The following is a 17,554-nucleotide window of genomic DNA, read 5'->3' as shown; positions in this document are numbered from 1 at the left end:
CATTAAAAAAAATTTCAGAGAGTCAAATTACTTTTTTCTTTGAAGAGAATACACTAGATGGCACTTCCTCCTTTATTATTTGGGATGCTTTCAAGGCTTATATTACAGGCCAAATTATTTCCTATACAGCAAGTATTAAGAAAAAAGCTAATAAGGAGAGAACTGATTTAGCCAATCAGCTGAAACATTTAGATCAAAAATATGCTTCTGATCTGGCAAACACGAGGAAATCTGCAGATGCTGGAAATGCTTGAGTCCTGACGAAGGGTCTCGGCCCGAAACGTCGACAGTGCTTCTTCTTATAGATGCTGCCTGGCCTGCTGTGTTCCACCAGCATTTTGTGTGTGTTGCTTCTGATCTGGATCCTGTCTTATATAAAATACGTGTTGAGGTTAAAACTAAATATGATCTGTTCTTAACTTACCCTGTTGAAACTCAACTTTTAAAAGTTAAAAGTCAATTTTATGTTCATGATGATAAAATGGGCAAACTTTGGCTAATCAACTTAAAACTTTAATAATTATAAGTCAAATTAAGGAAATCTCCAAAGTGAATGGTGATATAACTTCTGATCAATTAGAAATAAATGATACTTTTAGAGAATTTTACTCTGAACTGTATAGCTCCGATTCTCCTAAAGCCATTTTTGCTATGAATAATTTTCTAGATCATTTAAATATTCCCTCACTTTGAGGTTAATCAAAAATGGTTAGATCAACCTTTTTCTTCTGAGGAAATTACCCGGGTTGTCCATTCTCTGAGTTCAGGGAAGGCTCCCAGTCCTGACAGATTTTCTGGAGGTTCTATAAGGTTTTTGCTCCTTTGCTTATTCCTCACTTACTTTCTGTCCTTTCTGACTGTTTTAAATTGGGCAGGTTGCCACAATCCTTTTATGATGCCTCTATTTAACTTATTCTCAAAAAGAATAACGATCCAACTGATTGCTCTTCATACAGACCTATTTCTTTACTTAATGTTGACGCTAACATTTAATCTAAACTTTTGCCTCATAGGATGGAGAACATTCTGCCTTCTATTATCTCTGATGACCAGACTGGATTTATTAAAAATCATTACTCGCATTTTAACATTCGTCGTTTACTGAATGTTATTTATTCTCCCTCTAAAGAAACTTCGGAATGTGTGATTTCTTGAGATGCTGAGAAAGCTTTTGATCAAGTTGAATGGAATTATTTATTTAAAATATTAGAAAAATTTAACTTTGATTCCAATTTTATTCAATGGATTAAATTACTTTATTTATCTCCCACTGCACAGGTTCTTACTTACTCTCAGAGTTCTAAACCATTTAATCTCCAATCTGGTACCAGACAAGGATGTCCTTTGAATCCTATGCTTTTTGATTTGGATTTAGAGCCTTTAGCCAGCACGTTTCGTGAACCTGTTGACATCTCGGGTATTTTAAGGAGGGGTATCACTCATTAGCGTCGCTTTATGCTGATGACCTTTTGCTCTACATCTCTAATGTGGAGTCCTTTCTACCCTCAGTACTTTCTTTACTTTCTGAATTTAGCCAGTTTTCAAGATACAAACTTAATCTTCATAAGAGTGAACTTCTTCCTTTGAATAATTTGTATCAGTCAACTTCGACCTTCCTTTTAAAATTTTAAGAAATCATTTTACTTATTTGGGTATAACAATTACTAGGAATTATACATTTCTTTTTAAAGAAAACTTTATTACTCTTAAGAAGGTACTATCAAACTGGTCTCCCCTTTCTTTATCGCTAATTGGATGTATCAATTCTATTAAAATGAATATTTTGCCTAAATGTTTATATTTATTTCAAGCCCTACCTGTTTTTATTCCTAAACCCTTATTTGACTCTTTAGACTCGATTACATCTTCTTATTTATGGAAAAATAAAACCCCTGATTAAACAAAGTTCATCTTCAGAAAACTAAAGAAATGGGCGATTAGCCCTACCCAGTTTTAGGTTTTACTACTGGGCAGTCAAGATACGCTACCTTACGTTTTGGTTTTATTATATTAATCGTGATGACTGTCTGGTTTAGGTTTCTTCGGAAGTTAATTCTGTGAATAAATTTTCTATTATTTCTATACTTGGTTCTTCAATTCCTCTATCCTTAAGTAATTTAACTGATAATTATGTAGTTAAACTTTTTTTGAGATTTGGTTACAATTTAGAAAAGTCTTTGGGATTTTTGGTTTTTCACTCTCTAGTCCCAGTTTTTCTAATTATTTTTTAAACCTTCTCTGACAGATGTAGTTTTTAAAGAGTGGAATAGACTAGGTATTAAATGTTTTCAGGATCATTTTGTTGGAGATAGTCTTTCCTCATTTGCTCAACTATCTATTAAATATAATCTTCATAAAGCTCACTTTTTTAGATATTTACAAATTAGAGACTTTTTGCATTCTCAATTTCATACATTTCCTAAGTGTCCAGATAAGAATTTAATTGATATAATTTTTACTCTGAAACCTTTTCATAATGGATCTATTTCTAATTATTATAGTATATTGTTGGCAATGAGAAACATTCAGTTAGACAAAATTAAAAATCTCTGGGAACAAGAACTACAGATTTCAATTGATGAGGATACTTGGAATGAAATTTTTAAACTTGTTCACACCTCTTCATTATGTATGCATCAACTCTCTTTTACAATTTAAAGTGGTTCATAGAGCCTATATGACCAAAGATAAGTTCTCTCGTTTTTACTCAGATTTTTCTCCATACTGTAATAGGTGTAATGTGAAAGAGGCCTCTCTAATTCATATGTTTTGATCCTGCCCTCAGCTTGATACATTTTGGAAAGAAGTATTTCAATCTTTCTCGGAGCTTTAAACCCAACCCTCTGACTGCCTTATTTGGCATTGTCGGAGGAAATTATTTTACTCTTAAGCTGAATGATTTGCATATTTTAGCTTTTATTTCTCTTTTAGCCAAAAGAGTTTTGTTGTTTAAATGGAAAGATGCCATTCCGCCTACTCATGCCCATTGGTTGATTGATGTTATGTCATGTCATGTTTAAATCTAGAGAAGATTAGGTGTTCTATTTCTATACCTAGACAAGATTTTTTCACATTATAAGGACCTTTTTGGAATACTTTCACAATCTTAGCGCAGAATCAAATAAGGCTGTGATGATTGTACACTCTAGTATCAATTGTTTGGTGACAATAAAGACTTGTTCAGCAATGATGATAGCTACTATATATTTGAATTTACGACTATATGTCCAAGATTTTTTTTTCTTTTCTTTTAACCAAACAGCTGTTTTTCTTTCTCTTTTTCTTTTTTGTTTGTTATGGAGTTTTGATTTTGCTTTAGATTAGAATAAAATATACCTTTTCAATATTATGGTCAACTTACTATACATAGATATGGGGTATTTCAACCTTGTTTCTGTTTCCATAATATCATAATGTATTTTGTGTTTGTCTATGCAAGTAATTGATAAAAATATTGAAAAAGAAAAGAAAAATGGCTTGGATGAAGAGATTGGGATGACACGAAGGTTACTGGTGTTGTGGATAGTGTAGAAGTTTGTTGTAGGATAAAGTCAGCATGCAGACCTGGGCTAAATGTGGCAGATAAAAGTTCAATTCAAAGAAGAGTAAAGTTATACTTTAGAAGGTCGGACTTGAAGATTGTTAATAGCAGAATTCTTAGCAGTGTGCAGAAACAGAGGGATCTAGTGGTCCAAGTGCATAGTTTCCTTAGTTGCCATTCAAATTGATAGGCGGTTAGTTAAGAAGGCATATAGTATGTTGGCTTCCATTAGTCGGAGATTGAGTTCAAGAGTTACGAGATAACATTGCAGCTCTATAAAACTCGTTTGACAACATTTGGGAGTATTGTATTGAATTCTGGTTGCCTCATTATCGAAGGATGTGGAAACTTAACAGAGGATGCAGAAGAGATTTACCAAGATGCTGCCTGGATTAAAGACCATGCCTTAGGAGAAAAGGTTGAGTGAGCTGGGGCATTTTTCTTTGGAGCGGAGGATGAGAAGTGACTTGACAGAGGTATATATAATTATAAGAGACAGAAAGAGTGTTCAGCCAGTGCCTTTTACCCAGGACAGAAATGGCTAATACGTCATTTTAAGCCAAGAGAAGGAAAGTTTAGGGAGATGTCAGACAGAAGTTTTATTTTTTTTTAAACAGAGTGGTGGGTATATGGAATACACTGCTGGCGATGGTGGTTGAGGCTGATACATTAGTGACATTTAAGAGACCCTTGGATAGGCACACAGTTGTAGAAAAAATGGAAAGCTATGCAGCAGAGAGAATTTAGATTGATCACAGAGAAGGTTCATATAGGTCAGCACAACATCATGGGCTAAAGAGCCCCTAACTGTGCAGTACTGTTTGATGCTTTGTGTTCTTTCTTCACTTTTACTAACAGTTCTTTCTTGTCAGTTTTATGTGCATCTGGTACCAATCGCTACAACACTGCGATGGTGTGGCAATTTTTTATATATTTCCCAACTTACAGATGAAATATCACCAGTGATGCAGGTGGGCAGCTGGTCAGGACACTTTCGATGGTGCTCCTGTAAAAATTGGTTAGAATTGGGGGGAGGGGGGGTGAAGGGGTTCACTGGCCTCATGAAGTGTCCTCAGGAAATGGAGACTTTGCTGCGCTTTCTTGACAAAAGAGGTGGTGTTGAGGTACCAGGTGAGATTTCTTAAGACAGTGTAGATAATACAGCTTCTCATGTCATGGAAAAACACAACATGGCTCATTCTCTAGGGGTCACAAATCCCACCCCTCACTCCGACCCTATACCACAGACCACCTGTGTATTGATGTGGATAGGATCAGAGAATTGATAATGAAAAATATAGATTTTAGATCGATCAAAAGACACAAAACAAAATTGCAATGACATTTGGAGGCCTGTCTGTATAGCCGAAAGGTGGCTGATTAAAGCATAGATTTCAGACTATAAGTGATATTGTAAAATTAGTGCAGTACTGTATTAGAATGGTTGTTACAATGCTGGAACATGAAATGAAAAATAATCCTGATCATTGTTAACATAAGAGATTCTGCAAATGATGGAAATCTTGAGTAACACACACGAAATGCTGGAAGAATTCAGCAGGTCAGGCAGCATTTATAGAAATGAATAAATAGTCAGCATTTTGGGCCAAGACTAGCATTTTGTATGTGTTGCTCAAGTTTTCTGGTATCTGCACAATCTCTTGTATTTTTGTTTTAAAGAGGCCTTAGATATGTAGTCATCTGAAAGACATTACCACCAACAGTGCAGAGCTTCATTCCTGCTATCTTATAGTGGTACAAGAGGTCATCCAGCCTTCAAATCCTTGCTGGCTCCAAGCAAACAAATCCCATTAGACCCCTTATTTCCCTGTACCCCTGCAACTACAGCCAGAGAGTTATACAACAAGGAAACAGACTCTTCAGCCCAATTCATCAATGCCAAGCAAAATGTCTATCCAAGCTAGCCGCAATTGGCCCAAATCTCTCTAAAAAGTGGAGACACGTGAGACTACAGATGCTGAAATCTGGAGCAACAAACAATACGCTAAATGTTTCATTTTAAAGTGTGTAATTATTGATACGCTTGTTGACAGTACAACCATAAGACATAGAAGCAGAATTTGGCCACTTGGCCTATCGAGTCTGCTCCATCATTTCACCGCGGCCGATCCATTTTTCCTCTTAGCTCCAATCTGCTGCCTTCTCCCCGTATCCCTTCATGTTCTGACCAATCAAGAATTTATCAACTTCTGCCATAAATATACATACAGACTTGGCCTCCACAGCTGCAAACAATTCCACAAATTCATTACTCTCTGGCTGAAAGAATTCCTCCTAATCTCCGTTGTAAAAGGACACCCCTCTATTCTGAGACTGTGTCCTCCAATCTTAGACTCTCCTACCAAAGGAAATATCCTCTCCATATCCACTCGATCAAGGCATTGATAGGTTTCAATGAAGTCACCCCTCATTCTTCTGAATTCCAGTGAATACAGACCCAGAGCCATCAAACGCTCTTCATAAGACTAGCCTTTCAATCCTGGAATCATTTTCGCGAAGCGCCTTTGAATCTTCTCCAATTTCAGCAAACTTAAATCCACGCTGGCTCCAACGGAACAAACTTAACCGCAAGCGTATTCTTTCTCACACATGTCCGTCAATTCTATCGTGATGCTTTTTGTCACGGAGGACGGTGAAGTGGTCGAATGAACAAGCAGCAAATCTTCAGGATCATGAGAGGAAAACACAGAGCATAAAGTCTGTATTGCAGCAAAACTGTTCATTTCCGCCGCACGCTTATAAACGAGCCCCGATAATGCAATGAAAACTGTTTACTTTGCGGAACGTCTCGGGCGCTTACTTTCGGTTCGTCTCGGTGGAGGAGCAGGCGAGCGTCTCCTAGCAACCGGCCGCGCGTTGATTGGTGCGTCTGGCCGGCGCCAGTTTCAAACGGAGGGGCGGTTGGAAGGCGCAGCCCGACCTTCCGGTCTAGGGGATCGCCGCCGGCTCGCACCATTTCTCCGCCGCGATGAGCCAGGCCGATCTGGGGGCACGGGAGAACAGGAGGTCGCAGCTGAAGAGGAACTCCTCGGCTCCCTCCAGCACGCCGGAGACGGCAGACGACAGCCTCCGCCGGTGAGTCGCGGGAGCGGAAACTTTAAGAAGGGCTGGGCGGGTGGCTGCATCGTACTCCGCCCCTAATCCGCATTCCCCCTCCCCAGACAGCGCCTCACTCTCCCCCCCCCCCCCCCACCCATCACTTCCTCCATCCCACCTACCACTATGGATCCCCCACTGCTTTTCTTGTTTGCCCTCTTCCTCCCCGCTATGTTCATCTCCCCTTCGCCTGACTCTCCTTCACTCCACCAATAACATCACCTCTTGGCGAAGTGTTGCCCATTTAAACCCATTTAAATGATAACTTTGTGCGGTTTATCTTTGCCATTTAGTCAGGATTGAGGATTAAATAGCTTTATTCTGGTTTTGTGGGTCCTAAGGTGGATTCTTTGGGACCACAGGCAGGAGATATCAGATGGGAACTGCTGTGTAGTTTGTGAAGTGATGCATTCATTTCCTCTGTCTATTTGAGGCCTCGCGTGTTTCCAGGGACTCCATCCTATCCTGAATGCTTCTCCACTTAGAGTAATTGTGGGCCGGAGACCAAAGGCAGTGCTGGCATGTTGATGTCTGCCTCCATAAAAGCTGGTTCCCAAATGTTGGAAATGATCCGAATTTACCAGGGTCTTGCCGATTTCATTGGAATGCTTTCAGCTGTGTGGTATTGGGTGACAGATGGTTTCTACAACACTGGAAAAACTCATTCAAGTTGTGGTTGTCGGTGAATTGCTTACCCTGTTCTCTCCCCAGTTGCCATCGTATTTGGGTCCTCTATTTCCTGCTGAACCCCTCTGTCAGAGGATGACATTAAAGCTATCTTCATCCTGCTGAGAATATTTGGAGGTCCTTTCACGTATTCGTTACACTGCATTGCATTTGCAGTGAACTAGCTCAATAATCCCCCATACTCATCAAACTGGAACTTGTACAGTACAGTGCAAGCCCTTCTGCCAATAATGCTGTGCCAAACTTACTAACCTGCTAACCTACTCCAAGGTCAATCTAACCCTTCCCTCCCACAGAGCTCAATTTTTCTTTTGTCAATTTATTAAGAGGCTCGTGAGTCTCTTAAATTTCTCTATTGTATCTGTATGGAATCAAAGAATTCCAACAGATTTGTCAGGCAAGATTTCCCTTTGAGAAAACCTTGCTGAAGGTGGCTTATTTTATCATGTGCCTCCAAGTACCTTGAAACCTCAACCTTAACAATGAACTCGTACATCTTTCCAATCACTGAAGTCAGGTGAACTAGCCTATAATTTTCCTCCTCCTGCTTTCCTCCTTTCTTGAAGAGTGAAGTGATGTTTGCTTTTTCTCAGTCCTCCAGAACCATGCCAGAATATAATGATTCTTGGAAGATCATTACTATTACCTCCACAATCTCTTCAGCTACCTCTTTCAGAACCCTGGGGTGTAGTCCACCTGGTCCAGGTGACTTATCTACCTTCAGACTTTTCAGCTTCCCAAGCACCTTCTCCTTGGTAATAACAACAACGCTCACTTCTGCCTCTGACACACTCACATTTCTGCCATACAGCTAGTGCCTTCCTCAGTGAAGACTGACTCAAAATACTTAAATTCGTTCAACATTTCTTTGCCCCCATTACAATCTCTCCAGTGTTATTATCCAGCTGTCCAATATCCATTCTCACCTCTTATAGTGTTCTCGCTCAGGTGTAAGAGAACGCTGAACTAAACACCAAGGTAAACCGTCGTCAATGAAAGTAGGATCGCAGTAAGATTAACCGTTTACTGTTCACTCTTCCACATTAACGTATGGTGAAAACTGTTGATAAACAATACAAGATTTGTACAGTATTTGTTTCCTTCTTGATATCGCATTTTCATCGTAAATACTTGCAAAAGTAAAACTACAACAACTACATTACATTAAAATGCAGCATACAGTCAGAATCTACTTACGCCATTGACTGCTTTAAATACATTTCAACACTACTATCCACAACTCTTTAACTAACGAAAACATAAACCTTATCGACCGTCGTTACTTTTAACAGAATCAGCGTTAACATTTTAATTCAACATATCGATTATCTCATGAACTTACGGCGTTGCTTCACTGTGTTTCTAATGCGTAGAAGACAACTTTTCTTGCACTGATCTCGCACATGTGTGCCCTCTCCTTCCCGTTTCTCCAAACCGGTATTTTCCCACAAGACGCGGCAAAACCGGATGTGACGTCATCGCATGCCGCGATATATCACAGACAACGAATTTACTTTAAACAATCCTAACTTTAACTAAAAAATGCTAACAAACGAATTACTAAAGCGAAAATATTATAAACTAAACAAATGGCATAAAGGCAACACACTCCCCGCTTGACCTTCGTAAGGTCACAATGAGCATAATACAAAACTTAAGACTCTAAATCAGTCGTTAGGTAGAAGTAGAATGACTTCTGTAGCTGGCCTTTGGTAAATTTTCACATCGCCTTGGTCGGTAGTTTTCAACTCAACCTTCCTGACATGTCCATCCCTGCTAGGGAATGTGGCAGTGATTCTGGCCATTGGCCAGCTGTTGCGGGTGATTTGCTTGTCCCTGAGCAGGACTAAATCTCCAGCTTGAAGATTCCTGCAGGGTTCTGTCCACTTTTGTCTATGTTGCAACAAAGGTAGATATTCCTGTCTCCAACGAGACCAGAACCGATTTGCCAGAGCCTGGACCTGTCTCCATTGCTTTGTGTACAAATCCTTATCAGAGAAGTCCCCTGGTGGAGGGGGGGAACTCCTGCCTTCTGCGTAAGGAGCATTGATGGCGAGAGTATGAAGGGGTTTTCCGGGTCGGAAGACACAGGTAGGAGTGATCGTGCATTTATAATGGCTGTGACCTCTGCCATTAGTGTGCACAGTACCTCGTGGGTCAATCGGGTGCATTGCTGCATCTCAGGTTTCCTTTTCAGGGTTTTTTGCAAGGGCGTGAACCGCTTGACTGCCTGCTCTTTGTTGTTTGGCAAGCACTGGCGTGGTTCTCTGAAAGGTAGTGGGGCGACCCAATTATTTGCTTCGTCTCTGAAGACCTTGGTGTCCTTTGTTTTTAAGAAAATGGCATCTTGAGCTGATGGAGCAAGTTTATTATCATGCTCAGTTTGAGCGAAGACTGACTGACCCAGCGTCTCGTCAGTTACTTTACACTTGTTAAAGCCTTGTCGTGCTTCCTTAATACACATGACACTGGTGCGGGGTTGAAAAATTGAATGGCGGCCACTCTCTAGCACATTGGTCTTGAATGTGTTAACCGTTGGTTTGTGTACATTGCCAGGGCACACCTCTCCTATCACCACCCAGCCCAGATCCAGGCGTTGCGCAAAGGGGGCGTTGTGTGGTCCATTGACCTGCTGCCTAACCTTGTGCACCCGGAGAACATCTCTTCCTAATAGCAGGAGTATTTCTGCTTTTGGATCCAGTTCTGGGATGTGCTTGGCGATGTGGTGGAGATGTGGCTGGTGTAGCACCGCACTTGGCGTCGGGATCTCAGTGCGGTTATTCAAAATTTCATCGCACTCTAAGAGTGGAGGGAGACAGATGACGACTTTACCATCCAGGGACTCGAGCTGGAAGCCTTCTGCCTTCCTTCCATAAGTTTCCACGCTGCCTGAGCAAGTTCTAAGGTAGTATGGGAACTGATTACTTAGAATCAGTAATTCTAAGTAATTACTTAGAATTACTTAGTAATTCTAGAGTCCAAGTAATAGAGTCCAAGTTAAAGAACTCTGGACTGACTGACTAGTGAGCGATTGCTCTGATCGTCCAGAATTACGTAGGCTTTGATGGCCTTGTCTTTGGCTCCCTTAGGGTACACCTTAGTGAGACAGATCTTTGAACAAGAACAGCTTGACTGAGCTTGACCGCAAACCTCTGTACAGCTCGAGCTGACAACAGTTGTCCTGGAGTGAGCCTCTCCCTCCCCGCCGTCCTGTTGTGGGGGTGAAGGAGCTTTGTCGGTTTGCGGTAACGGGCCGGGATGCATGGCCCCATCGTGATTAGTGCTATTACATTCCGGGCACTTCACGGCGATCGTACACTCTCTAGCAAGGTGAGAGGTAGAGGAACAGCATTTAAAACCTATTCTTTTCTCCTTGAGAAGGGCCAACCTCTCTTCAAGGGGTTTTTCCCTAAACGTTCTGCATTTCTTGAGGGGGTGGGGTTTGTTATGCAATGGACAATTGTTGCTAGGGTTGTTGTTAGTTGTAAAGGCTTCAGTCTTGAGCACTGAGACTGGTTTATTAATGTTGAAATTATTCGAAGAGGATTTATCTGGCTTGGTGTAAATTGTACTGCTTCCTGGACCCATGAGGCTAGGGTCGTTTCGCTTCTTCGCCTCCTTGCACACAAACCTAGTGAAATACTCAAAGGGAGGAAATCGACCATTGTGGTCTTCCTTGTACTCTGAGGCAACAGACACCCACCTTTCCTGCAGCCCAAATGGAAGTTTGTCCACGATTGGTCTAATCCCGTGTGGAGTATCTAGGTATACTAGACCAGTTGAGTAGCCATCTTCTTTGGCGCCTTGAATCTCCATGAGTAAATCTCCGAGCTCTCTTAACTTAGTGTGGTCCTTGGCTGACACCTTAGGAAAATTTTCCAGACGTCGGTATAGTGCCGCTTCAATAATTTCGGGGGCCACATAGCCCTCCCGAAGTCTCTCCCATGCTTTGCTTAAGGCTAGCTTGGGGTTGTTGATGTACACTGAGTGTATGCGTCTCACCTGTTCGCATGATTCTCTTCCCAGCCATTTCGCCATAAGATCCAACTCTTGGGTTGCTCTGAGCTGGACTCCGTCGATAGCGTTGGTGAATGTGGAGTACCATGCACGGTAATTTTCAGGTTTATCGTCAAACTGGTATAGTCCTGAAGTGACGAGATCCCATCGTGCTAAATACCGTGCCATGGGTTTGACTGCAAGTGGCATGCGGGCTGGGGAAATATGCCGGTGGGTATATGACTGAGGGCGTACATCTGTTATGGAATTTGCTGTTCTGAATTCGGTCTTTGCCTCTCTTCTCCCCAAATCTGGTAAGTTTGGTGTCGAGAAGTACTTGTCATGAGCCCTTTCATTCTTGAGTTCGTCGCGGAGTTGCAAGGGTAAATTGTCTTCCTCGGATGGATGTGATGCAATTGGGCCTCTCTGAGGCTCCTCATGAAATGGGGCGTTAGCGTATAAGTATGGAGAGGAAGAACGAATCTTCCAGTCTATTTGAGATCGGACATAGTCACTTGTGCGTTCCAATCTGATCCTTTCTGAAGTAGATTTTACGTCGACCAGATCATGCCTTTCTTCAGCATTTTCTATTAACTCTGCTTCCACCCTGGCAGCTTCTGCTTCTCGGTGTAGCGTCAGCACTTCTAACTCTGATGCTATCCTTACCCTTTCCAACTGGTTTTCGGCTTCTCTGGCAGCCACTTCCTTTTCCCTGGCAGCCTTTTCAATTTTGCTTCTTGTTCGGCGTAGAACGCTCGCACCTTGGCGGCTTCTGCTTTAGCTCTTGCATGGGCTGCCTTACTTGATGATGCCCTACTGCCCCTGTCGCTGGATGGCAACGACTTGATGCTGGATCGAGTTGTCATTGCAGCCCTTGAAACACCTGATAATGCCGCCTTTTCACTATAGTGTTCTCGCTCAGGTGTAAGAGAACGCTGAACTAAACACCGAGGTAAACCGTCGTCAATGAAAACAGGATTGCAGTAAGATTAACCGTTTACTGTTCACTCTTCCACATTAATGTATGGTGAAAACTTGATAAAACAATACAAGATTTGTACAGTATTTGTTTCCTTCTTGATATCGCATTTACATCGTAAATACTTGCAAAAGTAAAACTACAACAACTACATTACATTAAAATGCAGCATACAGTCAGAATCTACTTACGCCATTGACTGCTTTAAATACAGTTCAACACAACTATCCGCAACTCTTTAACTAACGAAAACATAAACCTTATCGACCGTCGTTACTTTGAACAGAATCAGCGTTAACATTTTAATTCAACATATCAATTATCTCATGAACTTACGGCGTTGCTTCACTGTGTTTCTAATGCGTAGAAGACAACTTTTCTTGCGCTGATCTCGCACATGTGTGCCCCCTCCTTCCCGTTTCTCCAAACCGGTATTTTCCCATAAGACGCAGCGAAACCGGATGTGACGTCATCGCATGCCGCAATATATCACAGACAACGAATTTACTTTAAACAATCCTAACTTTAACTAAAAAATGCTAACAAACAAATTACTAAAGCGAAAATATTATAAACTAAACGAATGGCATAAAGGCAACACACCTCTCTTTTACATTTTATATAGCTGAAAAAAACAACCTCTTATATTATTGACTAGCTTACCTTCATAGTTCATCTTTTCTCTCTTCATGGCTTTTTTAGTTGCCTTCTATTGGTTTTTAAAAGCTTCCCACTAAAAGAGCCTCTAACTTCCCACTAATATTTGCTCTATTATATGTTCTCCCTTTTGCTTTTATGCTGTCCTTGACTTCCCTTGTCTGCCACAGTTGCCTCATCCTCCCTTTAGAATGATTGTTCATCTTTGGGATGCATCTTTCCTGTGCCTTTCAAATTTCCCCCAGAAACATCGGCCATTGCTGTTCTTCTGTCATCCCTGCTCGTGCCTTCTTTAACTTCACTGTGATACTAATACATCCAATTTTAGTCTCTTTTCAAACTGCAGAGTGATTTCTATCTTATTCTGATCACTACCACAGCAGGGTTCCTTTACCTTTAGCTCCCTAAACAAATCTGGGTCATTACGTAACACCCAATCCAGAATTGCCATCCCCCAGTGGGCTCAACCATAAGCTGCTCTAGAAAGCCATGTTGTAGACATTCTATAAAGTCCCTCTCTTGGGATCCAGCACCAACCTGATTTTCCCATTCTACTCATGAAATCTCCCATGATTATTACAACATTGTCCTTCCTGTGTGCCTTTTCTATCTCCCATTGTAATTTGTAGCCCACATCCTGGCTACTGTTCAGAGGGATATAACTCCCAAGGTCATTTTATGCTTGCAATTTCTTTACCCACAAGGTGTAGAGTGACATCTATATCACCTCTATAAAAGGATTTGATTTCATTTTTTACGAACAGAGTCACCCTATCCCCTCTGCCTACCTGCCTGTCCTTTTGATGTAATGTGTATCCTTGGATGTTAAGCCCCGAACTACAAGGGTAAAAGGACCCTGACAGCAGGGCCCTGATATACAGGCCTCCCAACAGTAGCTGGGAAGTGGACCACAGATTACAATGGGAAATAGAAAAGAAACGTCAAAAGGGCAATGTTATGATAGTCAAGGGAGATTTTAACACGCAGGCCGATTGGGAAAATCAGGTTGGTAATGGTTTTCAAGAGACTGAGTTTGTTGAATGTCTACAAGATGTCTTTTTAGAGCAGTTTGTCATTGAGCCTGCTAGGGGTTCAACTGCACTGGTTTGGGTGTTATGTAATGAACTAGAGGCAATTAGGGAGCTTAAGGTAAAAGAATCGTTGGGGGCAGTGATCACAATGTGATTATGTTCAACTTGAAATTCATTAGGAAAAAAGTAGGTCTGATGTAGTAGTGTTTCACTGGAGTAAAGGAAATTACAGTGGTATGGTGGAGAAGTTGGCCAAAGTAAATGTTGATTTGCCTCTCTACCAGAGGACCTTGGGTTCAGACCCAGGAAATGATTTTCAAACAGTTTACTTAAAAGTACATATTGTTTATTAGCCAGCTTAGTTAGCTCAGTTGAACTACAGAGCCCCGCTCACAGAGCTTGGGAAACTCTGCATATCAGGTGAGCACAGAGTACTGTCTGGGGCTGCTACTGAACATTCGTTATCACATACATACTCTGATAAGGATACACGGAGCAGCTTTCTCATGCAGCAAACTCTTCTTTGTTCATACGTTATTCTCACAGCATGACTTGTCATGCTGCCAATAATTCAGTTAGATTTTAGCCCTCTTAGTTCTGTATACTGTATAATTTCTCAGAGATGATGGCAGAGCAGCAATGTTGTGAGTTTCTGGGGAAAATGAGGAAGTTACAGGATTGATGTATTTCAAAAACAAACTGGAAAATGAGGCCAGAGAAGTAATAATAGAGAAGGAGATGGCAGTTGAACTAAATGAGAATTTTCCATCAGTACATCATCTTTCTACACATTGACATGTTCCAGCATAATAGGCTGTTCTAGACTCTTCTCACATTCTTTATGGTCCCTCTCACTGGTGAAACAAAACATTCATTAAGGCCCTTGCCTATCTCCTCCATCTCCAGGTACTGTACATGTTTCCTCTTTTATCCCTGATTGGTCCTTCCCTCATTCTCGTCATCCTCTTTTTCTTCATGTACATGTAGAATGCCTTGAGGTTTTCCTTAATCCTACTTGCCAAGGCCACCTTGCGTCTTCTGCTTGCTCTCATTAGTCTTAAGTTTCTTCATGGCCACCTTATAACTCTTCACAGCCCTGTCTGATCCTTGCTCCCTAAGCCTTAAGTGTGCTTTTCTTCCTTTGAGTAGATGTTACACATCTGTTGTTGACCATGGTTCCTTCAACCTCAGTCCTTTTCCTGCTTCAATGGAACTAACTTATTTAAAAGTTCATGCAAGTACTCCCTAAGCAACCTCCACATTTCTGTTGTGCATTTCCCAGAGTACATCTGTTTCCAATTCACACTCCTAAGTTCCTGCCTAATAGCATCCACTAGACAACCGGGTGACCCGTTGGGACACCCTTTGAGAGAAGGGTAGTGCAGTCTGATGTGATGTGCTTTAGAAATTAAAGAAGAAAAATTCAGTTTATGTAAGAAGAAAGGCACGTAGCAAGACAAATATAGCTCCTCCTCGTTTAACAAAGGACACTTTTGATGACATTTTTGTTTGATCTACCAGCTTTCAAGAATACTCTTAACATTTTCATTTCTTTTTCCCCGGCTTAAAGCCGCACACAGCTGACCATGCTGGAATACCAGTTTCTCCAGATAAATCAACACATTCTCCATGGTTTGGCCTTGCACCTTGTGTATAGTCATAGCAAAGCATGAATGTATCGGGAACTGGCTCCGCTGAAGAGGGACATCTTCCCCTTCTAATAAATTGAGAGTAATTCTTGGTATCATGACAATGTCATTTTTGAACGCACCAATGTTTATCTTTGCTACGATGAGATTGTCCTGCAGTTCTTCCACCATCATTCGCTTTCCATTGCAAAGCCTTGGTGGATCCAAGTTCCACATTGAAATTAATGGAGATCCCCTCTTCAATTTCAGTTTTTGTGGTGGCAATCCAGAGAGTTCGACCGAATCAAGGAATTCTGTTGGAAAATGAGTGGTGGTAGCTCCTTCACTTACAGCATTGTAGGAACAGTATTCTTTCATGATTCCAGAGAAGCGTCAAATGCATGCAAAGTTTATTTTTCGCATCATTTCATTGAGAGGAACCAAGATAGAGTTCCTTGAGAACAGTTCTGCAGGACTGTTGAATGTCGGGTAGATGAAATCAATGCATTCTTCCATAGTTTTTGCTGGCAGAATCATATCTTCAGGTAATTCGATTTCATCGTTTTCATTTTCTCAATCTTGTCTTCTCCAACATTCAATAAGAACTCAGAAGAACTCAGGAGCTAACACCACTCATTTTCCAACAGAATTCCTTGATTCGGTCGAACTCTCTGGATTGCCACCACAAAAACTGAAATTGAAGAGGGGATCTCCATTAATTTCAATGTGGAACTTCTCCCTCACTCAATCACATGTTTTTCTTCAATTGAAATTTGATGAAGCTTCTCCTCAAGTGGGATTTTTTTTATGCATGAATTCTCCACATCAGCATAATTTCCGCGTTTCACAACTGCTAGAAGCTGACGGAAGTCACCACAGCAAATGGTTAAAATACCCCGAAGGCCTCATTCTTGCCGCATTCCACGGCTTCGAAGCTCTCCCTCCTAATCATGGGGCACTCATCCCAGACAATAAGCCTCACATTTTGGAGTAAATTTGCAGTATTGGTGTTTTTATCGATGTTACAAAAGGCATCTTCATTGACTTTGAGGGGTATTTTGAATCTTGAATGTGCTGTCCTACCACCAGGCATCAATGTTGCTGTAATACCTGATGATGTTACAGCAATAGCAACACCTCCATCTCCCCTAACTTTAGCGAGGATCAAGTTGATGAATGTCTTGCCCGTTCCTCCTGGTGCATCAATGAAAATCATTGAAGAGAGATTCCTTTCCAAGCAGAAGCACACATATTCATATACTTCTCTTTGCTCATTATTCAATAGGGGCTCCTTCTGTGAAACAAATTCCTGCTGTTTGTCTCTTTTGTATTGCAGTTCACACAATAATTCCAGATTGCCAGCACTTTGAGCAATTGTACCATTTTTTGGTGTTAGCAAGTTGTATTCTTCAAGTGTTTTGCCCAAGTTCTCAAGTTTTTCTTGGAAATACAGAAGAGCTTATCCATGATGCCTCTTATCGATCATGATATTAGGATCATTGATAGTTCTCCTCTCCATTTGTAAGAAATCTTCAGACATTGCATTCTTGAACTGGTTCCATAATTGCTGTGGATTGTTGATTTCTGTGTTTGTTAGCAAGATGACAAACAAATCTCTCATTGCTCTGGGCATTCTTGTTCTCTCTGCTTCTTCCATAGTTTGCTGCCAATGATCGTCAGCTTGCAACAATCCTCTCTCTCTGCAGACGTCTTTGAATAATGCAAAGATATTTCCATCATGTGTTTTCAATGATGCGAAAGATACTGGTCCCTTTATGTGATGAAGAAAAAGTCTCAAATAGTACTTCGTGGAGAAACGGTATACACTCGACCCAGAACATTTGCTTCAAAAATCCTTGAGTACGGTACTCCACTCTTTTTCCCCATTCTCCTTCTTCCCATCTCTTATTGGCCCAAG

General features: G+C 41.1%; 2 protein-coding genes across 2 annotated transcripts in view; one reads left to right on the top strand and one right to left on the bottom strand.

Moving 5' to 3' along the window:
• The window catches only part of usp6nl (USP6 N-terminal like), a 234,856-nt gene extending 228,503 nt beyond the window's left edge, over positions 1-6,353 (bottom strand). Inside the window, exon 1 of the mRNA XM_073066490.1 lies at positions 6,338-6,353. The gene's annotated coding sequence lies outside the window, so the exon portion shown is untranslated. The remainder of the gene's footprint in view (positions 1-6,337) is intronic.
• Positions 6,354-6,487: 134 nt separating this feature from the next.
• The window catches only part of net1 (neuroepithelial cell transforming 1), a 117,505-nt gene continuing 106,438 nt past the window's right edge, over positions 6,488-17,554 (top strand). The window contains exon 1 of the mRNA XM_073066505.1: positions 6,488-6,637. Coding sequence (XP_072922606.1) covers positions 6,531-6,637 — 107 coding nt within the window. The 5' untranslated portion in view covers positions 6,488-6,530. The remainder of the gene's footprint in view (positions 6,638-17,554) is intronic.

This window comes from Hemitrygon akajei, chromosome 14 (assembly GCF_048418815.1).
Source record: "Hemitrygon akajei chromosome 14, sHemAka1.3, whole genome shotgun sequence".
NCBI classification, from domain to species: Eukaryota; Metazoa; Chordata; class Chondrichthyes; order Myliobatiformes; family Dasyatidae; genus Hemitrygon; species Hemitrygon akajei.
The sequence above is the reverse complement of the archived record's forward strand: the minus strand, read 5'-3'. Positions and strand labels throughout refer to the sequence as shown.